Source organism: Musca autumnalis, unplaced genomic scaffold (genome assembly GCF_047663935.1).
Source record: "Musca autumnalis isolate F117 unplaced genomic scaffold, ASM4766393v1 scaffold_4, whole genome shotgun sequence".
In the NCBI taxonomy this organism is placed as follows: Eukaryota; Metazoa; Arthropoda; class Insecta; order Diptera; family Muscidae; genus Musca; species Musca autumnalis.
Window position 1 is genome coordinate 215,643,632 of NW_027411977.1, and position 15,794 is coordinate 215,659,425.

General features: G+C 37.1%; 2 protein-coding genes across 2 annotated transcripts; both read right to left on the minus strand.

Moving 5' to 3' along the window:
- Positions 1–630: 630 nt before the first annotated feature.
- On the minus strand, positions 631–3,472 carry LOC141401927 (uncharacterized). Its single transcript, XM_073982496.1, has 2 exons — positions 2,672–3,472; positions 631–2,561 (listed from the first exon to the last, which is right to left on the minus strand). Exon 2 carries the CDS (start codon positions 2,466–2,468, stop codon positions 882–884), a length of 1,587 nt encoding a protein of 528 aa, XP_073838597.1. The 5' UTR covers positions 2,469–2,561; positions 2,672–3,472; the 3' UTR covers positions 631–881.
- A 6,660-nt stretch (positions 3,473–10,132) lies between these two features.
- On the minus strand, positions 10,133–13,876 carry LOC141401928 (uncharacterized). The gene is made up of 2 exons (XM_073982497.1): positions 13,642–13,876; positions 10,133–13,145 (listed from the first exon to the last, which is right to left on the minus strand). The coding sequence occupies exon 2, from the start codon at positions 11,044–11,046 to the stop codon at positions 10,423–10,425; it is 624 nt and encodes a 207-aa protein (XP_073838598.1). The 5' UTR covers positions 11,047–13,145; positions 13,642–13,876; the 3' UTR covers positions 10,133–10,422.
- Positions 13,877–15,794: the final 1,918 nt, after the last annotated feature.

Below are 15,794 nucleotides of genomic sequence, written 5' to 3' on the forward strand. Positions count from 1 at the left end.
ATTTCCTCAGTTGGTCTGATGGTTTTTTCTATAGAAACAATTTCCTCAGTTGCTCTGACGATGGTTTATCCTCAAAGAAAATATTTCCTCAGTTGCTCTGAGGATGGTTTTTTCTATAGAAAAAAATTCCTCAGGTCCCTGAGGATGGTTTTTTCTATAGAAAAATTTCCTCAGGTCCCTGAGGATGGTTTTTTCTATAGAAAAAATTTCATCAGGTCCCTGAGGATGGTTTTTTCTATAGAAAAAATTTCCTCAGTTGCTCTGAGGATGGTTTTTCCTCAAAGAAAATATTTCCTCAGTTGCTCTGAGGATGGTTTTTCAATTTTTTTTTCTATAGAAAAAATTTCCTCAGTTGCCCTGAGGATGGTTTATTCTATAGACAAAATTTTCTCAGTTGCTCTGAGGATGGTTTTTTCTATAGAAAAAATTTCCTCAGTTGATTTGAGGATGGTTATTTCTAAAGAAAAAATTTCCTCAGTTGCCCTGGGGATGGTTTTTTCTATAGAAAAAATTTCCTCAGTTGCCTGAGGATGGTTTTTTCTAGAAAAAATTATGCCATTGAAGACCAAAATATTTAGCTATAGAAGGCCAATCCTCATCATGAAATCGGAAAAAAACAATATATAAAAATATTTTGAAAGCTGCAACAAAATCTTTATTAACAATACAAAATTTTACACATAAACAAATATATTTATACTTGCAATAATGAATTTTAATTTAAAACTAAAATATATTAAATAGTCATTAAAAATTAAAATTCTAGAATTTATATTATTTGTAAATAATGGAGGGTTTATTTCTGTATGAAGGGGTCCGTGGCATTGGTGAACATTACTATTTTTCCCCTTAACTCCCTTCATTTTTAATCTGTCATCACTTTAATCCTCATCCAATTCTTTGCCAAAATATTTCTCAATAAAATAATGCTTATTTAGGTTGCTGCTCTCCATGACCTTCTTTACAGCTCCACATATATAGAACAGAGACTTGGGATGCTGATTTTGTCGGCCATCACCTTCTTCGACTGCTGCTGCTTCTTCGTCTCCACCTTGATCTAATAATTTGGGAAAATCTTCTCTTAACTTCTGTATCAAGGCAATCATTTCGTCTGCTTCGTAACGTGATCTGAGAAAGTTATGATTAATATTAGGATTACCCATTACAATGTCGGAACATTTGGGAACTCCATCATAATAGCCGCCACCACTATGCAAACGTTGTTCCAATACTTGATGGACCTTGCGCAGATCTTCATTGTGATCAATGGAACGAAAAGTTTCACAAAATATTTCCATAAATGGACTGCCGGTTTGTGGGTGCCGTGGTGAGGCCACACCATCGGGAACACTAAACATTAAAGTGGTGCGATCTCTTAACTGGATGTGGCACTGTGTGTCCTTTATACTTTTCAAATCCCTGTAGGTAGCATATTCATAATCAATGCGGCCACGACAAAAATTACCCACAACTAATTTTTCAACATTTGCCAGCGACTCATTGGCCTCCAGGGGTGCAATAATCTGCTCGAAAAGATGCAATTGACCATCACTTGTGTAAATTACATTGCCCGAATCTCCATGTGACATAAAGAAGAGCATAAAGGTTTTCAACGGATGGAAATTACAGTGTTTTATGTATTCCAAAATCCGTAAATATTCCTGACGGGAACAATCTTGTATAACTATAAATGGTATTTGGGCAATTTTCAGTTCTTTTATTAAGCGGCGCATATCCGCTTCACTGCCTTGGCGAACTCTTTTGGCGCTGGTGAAATAATAATTATTTATAATAATGGCCAATGCCGGATTTATACTATAAAAATAATTATCAGCATTCGAAGAAGAACCATAGAGAACATATTCAAATCGACTGGATTTTGTGTTCAATTCCCAAAGTGATTTGCGGGGATTAACGGCAATTTCGTTTAATAGGCGCAATAGGTTGCCTGAATGATAGACATCCTTATTTTGGAAATATTGCCAAAGTAGAGTATTATTGGGATTAGCTCCTCCACCACCACCGACTTCTAAGTTTGCACTTGAAATACCTTCCGGTGAGTGGGTCTTAAGATGTTCAAAACATTCTCGACTAAATACAAAATTATTGTGTAAATCATAATTCAGTAGAATCAATTTTGTTTTGTAACGTAAAAATGGATTTTCCCGTAACTTCGTGATAACTTTCTGCAGCATTCCTTCTAGACCTTTGACTGGACTATTTAATAGTATCAAGAGACTGGCATATCCAATATATTCACCGGTTTCCAATCGGTTATAAATTTGTTGTTGAGTTTCGGCAAAGTAATCCACTGCATAGAATCCCAATGGTAATGCAACTTTCATATAGTCCGCCGGACTTTCCGATCGTTGAATTGGCTTGTAAAATTCTTCATCACAATTGAGAACATGTAAACGTATCCGTAGCCCAAACTCCTGTTGAATGTCCCTGCAAGGGGTTTGTGACATAGTGGTCTTCTTATACTTTTGAATTAATTTCAGAAATTCAAGTTCAGGAGGAGAACTCTCTGTTCACTGGGGGACATCTACAGTGATAATAAACTGAAATAAATAATAAAAAGTTTAGTCCAGTTCATGTCGTACCGAAAATATTTCTTTTTTAAACTTCTTTGTGGGCGTTCAATTTATGGAACAAAGAAAACAAAGATTACCTGAGAAGTACCTTACTGCTTGAATCTGGTCAGGCAACTGAATGTTTATCTCGTTTGTCATGTTCATCACCGGCTTACAGTACTCCCCGCTAACCTCTAACAATGCAGCAGTTTTCTCTTAATGGAAACAGAGCAATGAACTTTATGAGAGTAAGTTTTGCTTATTGACGAAATTGTTTTTAATTTTTTTTTTTTAAAAAAGAAATTTTTCAACCACCCGTTGATTTTTTAAAGAATTTTTTTAACCACCGATCCTACAGTAAACGTGGATTTTTTTAAAAAATTTTGCCAACCACCCATTTAGCAATAAACGTGGATTTTTTTAAAGAAATTTTTTCAACCACCCATCCAACAATAAAGGTAAATTGTTTAAAGAAATTTTGCAACCACCCGTGGATTTTTTAAAGAAATTTTTTCAACCACCCATCCTACAGTAAACTTGGATTTTTTTTAAAGAATTTTCCAACCACCCATTTAGCAATAAACGTAGATTTTTTAAAGAAATTTTTTTAACCACCCATCCAACAATAAATGTTGGTTTTTTAAAAAAAAATGTTCAACCAACCATCCTTTAAAAAACGTGGATTTTATAAGAAATTTTTTTCTACCACCCAACCAATAATAAACCTGGATTTTTTTAAAGAAATTTTTTCAACCACCCATCCTAATTTAAACGTGGATTTTTTAAAGAACATTTTTCAACCACCCATCCTAATTTAAACGTGGATTTTTTAAAGAAATTTTTTCAACCACCCATCCAACAATAAGCGTGGATTTTTTAAAGAATTTTTTTCAACCACCCTTCCAACTATAAACGTGGATTTTTTAAAGAATTTTTTTCAACCACCCATCCAACTATAAACGTGGATTTTTTAAAGAATTTTTTTCAACCACCCATCCAACTATAAACGTGGATTTTTTAAAGAATTTTTTTCAACCACCCATCCAACTATAAACGTGGATTTTTTAAAGAATTTTTTTCAACCACCCATCCAACTATAAACGTGGATTTTTTAAATAATTTTTTCAACCACCCATCCAACTATAAACGTGGATTTTTTAAAGAATTTTTTTCAACCAACCATAAACGTGGATTTTTTAAAGACATTTTCTCAAACAACAATAAACGTGGATTTTTTAAAGACATTTTTTCAACCAACAATAAACGTGGATTTTTTAAAGACATTTTTTCAACCAACAATAAACGTGGATTTTTTAAAGACATTTTTCAACCACCCATCCAACAATAAACGCGGATTTTTTAAAGAAATTTTTTCAACCACCCATCCAACAATAAACGTGGATTTTTTAAAGACATTTTTCAACCACCCATCCAACAATAAACGTGAATTTTTTAAAGAATTTTTTTCAACCACCCATCCAACAATAAACGTGGATTTTTTTAAGAATTTTTTTCAACCACCCATCCAATTATAAACGTGGATTTTTTAAAGAATTTTTTTCAACCACCCATCCAGCTATAAACGTGGATTTTTTAAAGAATTTTTTCAACCACACATCCAACAATAAACGTGGATTTTTTAAAGAATTTTTGTCAACCACCCATCCAACTATAAACGTGGATTTTTTTAAGAATTTTTTTCAACCACCCATCCAACTATAAACGTGGATTTTTTAAAGAATTTTTGTCAACCACCCATCCAACTATAAACGTGGATTTTTAAAGAATTTTTTTCAACCACCCATCCAACTATAAACGTGGATTTTTTAAAGAATTTTTTCAACCACCCATCCAACAATAAACGTGGATTTTTTTAAGAATTTTTTTCAACCACCCATCCAGCTATAAACGTGGATTTTTTAAAGAATTTTTTTCAACCACCCATCCAGCTATAAACGTGGATTTTTTAAAGAATTTTTTTCAACCACCCATCCAGCTATAAACGTGGATTTTTTAAAGAATTTTTTTCAACCACCCATCCAACTATAAACGTGGATTTTTTAAAGAATTTTTTCAACCACACATCCAACAATAAACGTGGATTTTTTAAAGAATTTTTGTCAACCACCCATCCAACTATAAACGTGGATTTTTAAAGAATTTTTTTCAACCACCCATCCAACTATAAACGTGGATTTTTAAAAGAATTTTTTTCAAACACCCATCCAACAATAAACGTGGATTTTTTAAAGAATTTTTTTCAAACACCCATCCAACAATAAACGTGGATTTTTTAAAGAATTTTTTTCAAACACCCATCCAACAATAAACGTGGATTTTTTAAAGAATTTTTTTCAAACACCCATCCAACAATAAACGTGGATTTTTTAAAGAATTTTTGTCAACCACCCATCCAACTATAAACGTGGATTTTTTTAAGAATTTTTTTCAACCACCCATCCAATTATAAACGTGGATTTTTTAAAGAATTTTTTTTCAACCACCCATCCAACTATAAACGTGGATTTTTTAAAGAATTTTTTCAACCACACATCCAACAATAAACGTGGATTTTTTAAAGAATTTTTGTCAACCACCCATCCAACTATAAACGTGGATTTTTAAAGAATTTTTTTCAACCACCCATCCAACTATAAACGTGGATTTTTTAAAGAATTTTTTTCAACCACCCATCCAACTATAAACTTGGATATTTTAAAGAATTTTTTTCAAACACCCATCCAACAATAAACGTGGATTTTTTAAAGAATTTTTTTCAAACACCCATCCAACAATAAACGTGGATTTTTTAAAGAATTTTTTTCAACCACCCATCCAACAATAAACGTGGATTTTTAAAGAATTTTTTTCAAACACCCATCCAACAATAAACGTAATTTTTTTAAAGAACTTTTTTCAAACACCCATTCAACAAAAATCGTGGATTTTTTAAAGAATTTTTTTCAACCACCCATCCAACTATAAACTTGGATTTTTTAAAGAATTTTTTTCAACCAACAATAAACGTGGATTTTTAAAAGACATTTTTTCAAACAACAATAAACGTGGATTTTTTAACGACATTTTTATACTTTCCACCATATGGAGGGTATAATTAAATTTGGCATTCCGTTTGTAACACATCGAAATATTCGTCGGAGAAATATTCTATGTCGATTTGACCATGTCCGTCTGTCCGTCCGTCCGTCCGTCTGTTGAAATCAAGATACAGCTCGCAATTTTAAAGATAGAGAGTCAAAATTTGGTACAGACGTTTTTATTACTTGCAGAATGGTTGGTATTGAAAATGGGATATATCGGTCCACGTTTTGATATAGAAACCATAGAACGGTACCTCCAGATTTTCGGTGTTTTTAAGGTTTTAGCTTCATTATCCCACCAAAATTGCTGAAATTTGGTACGAAGTCTTCTTTAGGGCTATAAAACATTCCCCCAGAATTTTATCGGTATCGGTCCACACCTTCATATAGCCCCCATAAAACGGTACCTCCCGATTTTCGGTATTTTGAACGGTGTGGCCCAATGAACGGAAACAAACCAAACGATTCCCGTACCAATCACAAAAAGAGACAAACTTTTCAGCTTCTCTGAATCGTTTCATTCTCACAACCAAAACAAAAACACAAACTTTTCAATGTAAAACAAGTGAGCAAAGGCTACAGTCGGGACGGGGCCGACCATGTGATACCCTACACCACTACCCCATGTGCATAAGCTTTTCACTGGTAAACATTTCTTTTAGGGAATATAATCCGACTACCACCAAAAATAATATGTCTCTTTCTCTCTGGGACCCCCATAAGCAACCAAAATTTCGTGACCATCCGATTAAAATTACGACCTGTAGCTTGATTGCAAAAAATGGAAGAATTGGATGCATTACCGACTATTGTGGTATCTCCCTTGTTTGACCACCTTCGCCAACCTGCTTTACACCAATGTAAAAGTAATATTTTCTTCTTCCATTGACAGGCTTTGCCGTTGGAATACCTCTACTAGAAGCCGATATATTCACAAAGAATAAAACTTTGAATTTGTCTCCAAATGAGCTTTTCCCAATTCAGACCCCTACATATTATCCGACTATCACCAAAATCAATAGGCTTCTACCTCTGTGTGGCCCCCATCTACCGCCAAAAATTTTGTCACTATCCGATCAAAATTCCAACTTGTAACGTGATTACAAAAAATGGAAATATTTTGTATATTACTGAATTTTGCAATATCTCGGTTTGCTCACTTACGCCAACATACTTTGCATCAATATAAACGAGGTATTTTCTTCTTCCATTGACGGGTATTCCTTTTGGAATACTCCAACCAGAAGCGGAGATATTCGCATAAAAAACGTTGACTTTTCTCCACATAAGCTTTTCGCTTAGTCCGACTCCTGAATATTATCCGACCATCACCAAACTAAATAGGCTTCTTCCTGTGCGGGACCCGCATCAACTCTCAAAAAATTCGTGACGATCCGATCAAAATTGCGACCTGTAGCGTGATTATAAAAAAATCGGAAAATGGGATGCGTTATCTACTATTGCCATATCTCTGCTATTTGACCACCTACGACAACCTGCTTTACATCCTTGTAAAGGTGATATTTTCTACTTTCCTTGCCAGGTTTTGCTTTAGATATACCTCTTAAAGAAACAGAGATATTGGCTTTGAAATAAAACGTTGACCTTTCCCCAAATAAGTGTTTGCCCATTCAGACCCCTGAATATTATCCGACCATCATCAAAATCAATAGGCTTCTTTCTCTTTGGGACCCCCTGTAGCGTGATTACAAAAAATCGGAAAATGGGAAGCATTATCGACTATTGCCATATCTCTGCTATTTGACCACCTACGACAACCTTTTACATCGTTGTAAAGGTGATATTTTCTACTTTCCTTGCCAGGTCTTGCTTTTGATGTACCTCTTAAAGAAACAGAGATATTGGCTTTAAAATAAAATGTTGACTTTTCTCCAAATAAGTGTTTGCCCAGTCCGACCCCTAATAATTATCCGACCATCACCAAAATCAATAGGCTTCTTCATCTATGAGACCCCCATTAACCCTCAAACTTTCGTGACGATTCGATCCAAATTGCGACCTGTAGCGTGATTTCCAAAAAAATAGAAAAATGGGATGTATTACCGACTATTGCGATAACTCCGTTATTTGGTTACCTACGACGACCTAGTTTACATCATTGTAAAGACGGGATCTTCTACTTTCAGAGTCAGACTTTGCTTTTGGAAAGTCCCCAACCAAAGCTGTGATATTCGTCAATATAATTAAAATCGCAAAAATGAAAATTGGGGTTTTATTTGCTACTATTGTAATATCTTCGTTGTTTGATCACCTACGAGCACCTGCTTTACATCATTAGAAAGGTGATATTTTCTACTTTCATTTCCGGGTTTTGCTTTTGATATACCCCATATAGAAGCTGAGATTTGGAAAAAAACGTTGTCATTTTATCCACCTAAGTTTTTTGCCCTTTCCGACCCCTCAATATTATCCGACCATCACCAAAATCAATAGGCTTCTTCCCCTCCGGGACCCCTATCAACATGCAAAATTTCGTGACGATCCAATCAAAATTGCGACCTGTAGCGTGATTACAAGGTTTAGATGGACAGACGGACAGACGGACGGACGGACGGACGGACTGACGGACGGACACACATAGCCAGATCGACTCAGCTCGTCGAGACATTCATTTTGGTATATATAAGTATGGGTCTGAGACCATTATTTCGATGCGTTACAAACTTTTTGGCCAAAACCAACTTATAATACCCTCCCCACATAGTGGTGTAGGGTATAAAGATGGAAACCGTACGATTGCTGAAATGTAACTTCGGCTATGCTTTGCCGAGTTGTTTCATTCACAACCGAAACAATAAGTATTTTTGGGAAACGTTTGCCGTGGGTATTGTCAATGACACACTCAGACACACACACACACACACACATGTGACTGCTTAACAACCCTATAAGTTAGCATCAGCATACCACAGTGAATTTTATCAACCACCAAACGTTTTTGATTTATTCACATGTGTTTAGTACTAATCCGTTTTCTATCTGCTCTTGTGGAGTTGAGTACTTTTTGCTTTTCGTTTTGTTCGCACTCACGAATGTAAACAAAACAAAACTAAACAGCGAGCTCGGCCAACGTGGGTTATGTTTCATTTTGTATTGTTCCTCTGGAAAATGCGAAACGAAATGATTGGAAATGTTATTTAAAGTATTTTAATGTACGCTGGTGTGGCCTCAATACGAGGGCAGTTCGGAAACTTCTTAGCCTAGCACACAAAGCGCGGTACAAAGTTAAGTGTTTTGTTTGAAAAATAAAATGTGTTGGTATTTTGAATTATTTTATTTTATTGATTTCTTCAAAATAATGAATGAAACCGCCATCAAAACGCGTCTATAAAATTTTTATTTTGTTTCAAAACTTTGTTGCACAAATTAGTTTTAAGATTTTCGGTGTTATTCGCGAGTTTACGTTCTACTCGGCAGCTACAAAGCAAGTGAGTGATTTTGATATTATCTTTCTATAAGAGACAGTCCTTTCGAAATACATAAACCCAAATTTAATGGAAAAGTGTACGTTTACGTGTTATTTCGTATGGCTTATCGGTCGCACAGATTTTCGTTTCGAAGGCGTTTACATGAACAGAAAATGATTTTTTCCACGCAAAAAACCTTTCGTTCGACATACATGAACAGGCTGTAAGTCTTCTTCATACACGAAAGGAAACTAATTATTCCATTTTACTTCAATACAACTTGTGGTGGACATGGACAATAGACATGGATTTTTTAAAGAATGTTTTAAAAACTCATCCAACAATAAGCGTGGATTTTTTAAAGAATTTTTTTCAACCACCCATCCAACAATATAATATGACTTTTTAAAGGATATTTTTCAACCACTCATCCAACCAAAGGCTTGGACTTTTTAACGAAATTGTTTCAACCACCCATCCAACAAAAAACGAGGATTTTTTAAAGAAAAATTTCCAACCACTCATCCAACCAAAGGCGTGGATTTTTTAAAGAAATTGTTTCAACCACCCATCCAACAAAAAAACGAGGATTTTTGAAAGAAAAATTTCCAACCACCCCTTCAACAATAAGCGTGGATCTTTTTAAGAATTTTTTCTACCACCCATCGAAAAATATACGTGGATTTTTTAAAGATTTTTTTTCAATTACCCGTCCTGCAATAAATGTGGGGTTTTAAAGAATTTTTTCGAGGACTGATTCTGCAATAAATTTGGATTTTTAAAAATAATTTTTTTCAAGGACCCGTCCTGCAATAAATGTGGATTTTTAAAGAATTTTTTTCAAGGACCCGTCCTGCAATAAATGTGGATTTTTAAGGCAACTTTTCGGTGACCCAATGATCGGAATAGGTGAATTTTTTAAAGATTTTTTTCAGGGACCCATTGACCAAGAAAAGTGAATAATTTTATGCAATTTCTTAACGACCCACAGGCGGTTCTATTTTAGAAGACCAGTTCAAACTAAATAAAATTGAAGTCTACTACAAAAAATTTATTAATATAGACAATATTTTATATATACAAATATTACAATACTGAATTTTAGTAAGTTTTAATTTTAATATAAATATTTTTTTTATGAAAATGGAACATTTTGAAGTGCGAATGGAACAATTAGAATTTTACAAATAACATGTATATTTTTCCTTTTATCTCCCTTTGTTTTTTATCCGCCATCGCCTCAATCCTCATCCAATTCTTTGCCAAAATACTTCTCAATAAAATAGTATTTATTTAGGTTGCTGCTGTCCTTGACCTTTTTTACACTTCCAAATATATAGAACAGAGAACTGGGGTGATTATTTTGGCTGCCACCATCACCTTCTTCTTCCCGTTCTCGCATTGATCTAATAATTTGGGGAAATCTTCTCTTAACTTATTTATCAAGGCAATCATTTCGTTAGCCTCGATATGTGACCTAGAGAAGTTGTGATCAATATAAGGATTACCCATTAAAATGTCGGTACATTTGGGAACATCATGATAATAGCCCCCTTCACACTGCAAACCTTGGTCCATCTTTTGATGGAACTTGCGTATTTCCACGATGAAACGAAGTTGTTTACAAAATTGTTCCATAAATGGACTACCGGATTCTGGGTGGCGTGGTGAGACCACACCATCGGGAACACTAAACATTAAAGTGGTGCGATCTCTTAACTGAATGGGACAGTGAGTGCAAAGCATAAAGCTTTGCAAATCCCCATAGGTACCCTGTGCATAATCAATCTGGCCACGACAAAAGATTCCCACAAATAACTTTTCAACATTTGCCAACGACTCATTGGCCTCCAGGAGTGCAATAATCTGCTCGAAAAGACGCAATTCACCATCACTTGTGTAAATTACATTGCCCGACTTTCCATGGGACATAAGGAAGAGCATAAAGGCATATCCAATATATTCACTGGCTTCCAACTGGCTACAAAATTGTTTGGGAGTTTCGTTAAAACAATCCACCGCATATTATTGTAATGCAAACCTTAAATTGTTCGGCAGCCTATCAAACAAATTATATTCTCCGTAAAATTCATAATCAACATTGATAATATATAAACGTATCCGTAGTCCAAACTGCTGTTGGATATCACTAGAAAACCAAGAATTTGTTGTTATAGCCCCTACAGGTGTAGTATGTAACCTAGTGTGTGGGAGAAAGAAAGTCCAAGCGAAAGAAGTCCAAGAAAGAAAGAAAGTCCATAAGGATTCTGGTGTAAGGTTAGTCGGGTTTGCAGGACATGCAAAGAGGTTTCTCGTGATGTGGGGGGTATCTCCGCATTTTGGGCAAATATATATATACAGCTTGTGTATAATGAAGTGTAGTTTTGTACCATCTCTGTATGGACCCGCTGCATGGCCAGTTCAATGTCTTCGGGTTGGGGTCAGGGAGTATGTGGGGGGTGTTTTTAAGTCCAGTGCGGTAGTCTTGCCTTATGGGCGTGGTCCTCTCGCTTGGTGGTTTTTTGGAGCTAAGTTGGTTGGGGTGGTTTGGGTTTTGGCATGTTTACTGCGTATCGCTGATGCTTCGGACCCATATTGGTGCAGCATAGTCCATTAGGGGGCGCCCAATGGCTTTGTAGGCGGTGAGGATTGTTTCTTTATTCATTCCACAAGTGCTACCGGTAAATGCCTAGAGAATTTTGTTGCGTTTCGCCACAATCTCAGCTCTAATCTCAGCATGTTTGCAAATGTATTGCAGATTGCCAAACGTGACACCTTGAATTTTGGGGTTGTTTGCTGTTGAGATGATTTGATTATCAATGTGTATACTTAGGTGTAGGTTCACTTCGTTTGTCCATGATGTTAAGATTGCTGTTGTAGATTTGGGGGTCGAGAGTTGGAGGTTTCTTTTGGAAGTTAATTGTTGAGATAGGGGGAGTTAATTGTTGAGATTGGTCCCTGGTGCCTTAACGTCTCTGCCAGTTGACATAACTGAGCAGTCATCGGCGTATGACACTATCCAGTGCCACAAGGATTGTACGCTTGTGGGGTCATTTGCTATTGAGTCATTCCGTTATACTAAAGGTAACTTCGCTAAGGGCAGTGACCGTACTTCTTCCTGCTCGGAATCCGTGTTGGTGATCGGAAAACTTGGGTAGGATTATTGCCTCTAGTATCTTGGCTACTGGTGACAGTGAGATAATTGGCCTGTATGAGCTGTTTGCTGGTTTCCCAGGCTTGGGGACAGGGACTATCTTCCCTATTTTCTACATATCTGGGATTTCCAGTGTGTTGAGACATAGGTTGAATGTATGAGGCATCGTTGGGTGCTATATGTTTTAACATTTTTGTTGCCAGTCCATCTGGGCCAATTGTGGTACAGTTCTTAATTTGATTGTTCACATAACATCTCCTAGTGTAATGGTGGCAGGGTCCCCGTTTAGATGTCCTGTCCCCAAAGGTTATGGCTACACTATCAGTGCGCCTGGCACTTGATAGGGTTTTTAATGGTTTTCCACAGCTCTTTGGAGCCGAGATCTGATTCATCAAGGTGTTTGAGCCATAGATCTCTTTTATGGGCGGACATCAACCTTTCGATCTCCTTGCTGAGGGGTTGGATCCTTGCATCAGCTGGGTTTACTTTCCGTATAGGATCTGCGAGTTTGGAGGCTTCTGCCGGAACGTTTGACCGTATCTTTTTAATCCTACCCGTAGGTATGTAACTCTTGCAGGCACGCAGAAGCACTTGTTAGAAGGCCTTTTCCTTCGCTGGGCCAGATGTTGGGAGTGGTAAGATGGAGAATTCATCTTCAGTGGTTTGGAGGAAATTTGTCCAGTCTGCCTTATTAAAGTTTGTGAAGGTTGTGTCTTCAGAGGGTATATGTGGCTCTGACCGACTGATTTTTAACGTGAGATGGTCTGCGTTCAGGGATATGTCCAAGTGACAGGTGGTGTGACGTCCGGTGAACTGCGATATGATGCAGTTATTCGAGTGGGATGGTTCTCGTTTATGGGACAGAAATTGGGGATATCAACCTGTTCGGCTATGTGGATAGATATATAGATTTAGTATGTTGATTTCTTTCTCACCTATTGTTATAGTTAGACCCTGGATTTCTAGGTGTGGATCTGTAGTATTTATTGGGACTGGTCTGTATATCAGGGAGTCATGGATAGGGAAGAGTATTTGAGTACATGCAGGATTTTGGGAAATTTGTGCAATTTGGTTTTGGGTGGAGAGGGGGGGTGTGTTGGGTGGGAGAATTGAAACAGGATTGGTACAGGATGAGCACAAATAAGTGGAAGTAAACTCTCGTACCCTTATGCCCGAGCATCTGAAGTGTATCCTTCAGTGGCATCTATTGTACATCAAGAGTATACTCTTCTAGTGATCCGCTTTGCGCAACCTGGACACACATAATCTGCTGGACCCGGCGCATAGGAAAAGGAGGCGGAGCAGGAAGGCCGGTGTTACGTGCTCAGTTAGGAGAAAATTTATAGGAAAGTGTAGGGAAATGAAAGGGGTATACGTATACATACTTTGGTTCCTGTATTTCGTCGGTCCCAGAGCAAAGATCTGAGGACCCATCCTGAATTTGGCATAGCGACCTGCTTCACGACCTCTTTTAGAAATCTCATAGCTCAGTCTTTTATAGTTTTGAATCGAAAACATAAGTTCAAGTTCAGGAGAAGAACTGCTTGATTTTGGTCAGGTTTTAGAACGGGTCTATAGAAGCATCCTTTCTTTCAGAAAGGCTTTATAAATCACCCTTTTTATCAGAAAAGGTCGATAAAAGCACTCTTTCTTTACGAAAGAGTGTGTAGAAGCACCCTTCCTTTAAAAAACACTATACATCCTTTTTTAAAGAAAGGGTGCTTCCACCAGGGTTTCGGAGTCGAGCCATTTTTCGATCGATTCCGTCTCCCACTCTGAAATCGGCTTCTTTCACGACTCCAGAGTCGACTCCGAGGGTGTATAGAAAGAGTGTATAGAATCACCCTTTCCTTCAGAAATGGTCTATAGAAGCACCCTTTCTTTCCGAAAGGGACTATAGAAGCACTCTTTCTTTCTAAACGGGTCTATAGAAGCACTCTTTCTTTCAGAAAGGATCTATAGAAGCCTCCTTTCCTTCAGAAAGTGACTACAGAAGCCCCTTTCCTTCAGAACGTGACTACAGAAGTAGCCTTTCTTTCCGAAAGGGACTATAGAAGCACTCTTTCTTTCAAAACGGGTCTATAGAAGCACTCTTTCTTTCAGAAAGGATCTATAGAAGCCCCCTTTCCTTCAGAAAGTGACTACAGAAGCCCCCTTTCCTTCAGAAAGTGACTACAGAAGCACCCTTTCTTTCCGAAAGGGACTTTAGAAGCACTCTTTCTTTCAAAACGGGTCTATAGAAGCACTCTTTCTTTCAGAAAGGATCTATAGAAGCCCCCTTTCCTTCAGAAAGTGACTACAGAAGCCCCCTTTCCTTCAGAAAGTGACTACAGAAGCACCCTTTCTTTCAGAAAGTGACTACAGAAGCACCATTTCTTTGAGAAAGGGTCTATAGAGGCACCCTTTCTTTCAGAAAATGACTACAGAAGCACCTTTTCTTTAAGATAGTGACTACAGAAGCACCATTTCTTTCCGAAACGGTATATAGAAGCAAACTTTCTTTCAGAAAGGGTCTATAGAAGCACCCTTTCTTTAAGAAAGGGTGTACAGAAGTACCCTTTATTTGAGAAAGGGTGTACAGAAGTACCCTTTATTTGAGAAAGGGTATACAGAAGCACCCTTTCTTTCAGAAAGGGTCCATGGAATCACCCGTTCTCTCAGTAATTGTCTATAGAACCACCCTTTCTGTCGGAAAGGGTCTATAGAACCACCTTTTCTTTCAGAAAGGGTCTAAAGAAGAACCCTTTTTTCTGATGGTCATATAGAAGCTCCCTTTGTATCAGAAAGGGTCACATGTTCTTTCAGTAAGAAGTAGAAGAACCCTTTTTTCAGAGTGGTTTTAAAGGAGCACCCTTTCTTTTAGAAAGGGTATATAGAAGCTCTATAGAAGAACCCTTTCTTTCTGATGGTTATGTAGAAGCACCCTTTCTTTCAGAAAGGGTCTATAGAAGCTCCCTTTGTATCAGAAAGGGTCACCCGTTCTTTCAGTAAGAAGTAGAAGAACCCTTTTTTAGAGTGGTTTTAAAAGAGCACCCTTTCTTTCAGAAAGGGTCTAAAGAACCACCCTTTCTTTCGGAAAGGGTCTATAGAACCACCCTTTTTTTCGGAAAGGGTATATTGAAGCAGCCTTTCTTTAAGAGGGTTCAAAGGAGCACCCTTTCTGAAAGAGATAGAAGCACCCTTTCTGAAAGAAATAGCAGCACGCCTTCTTTCAGAAAGGTTCTATAGAAGAACCCTTTCTTTCAAAAAGCTCTATAGATGCAGCCTTTCTTTCAGAAAGGGTCTATAGAAGCTCCCTTTCTTTGAGAAAGGGTCCCTTGTATCACCCGTTCTTTCAGCAAGTGTCTATAGAACCACCCTTTCTTTCAGTAAGTGTCTATAGAACCACCCTTTCTTTCAGTAAGTGTCTATAGAACCACCCTTTCTTTCAGTAAGTGTCTATAGAACCACCCTTTCTTTCAGTAAGTGTCTATAGAACCACCCTTTCTTTCGGAAATTTTCTATAGAAACTCCTTTTCTTTCAGAAGAAGAAGCACAT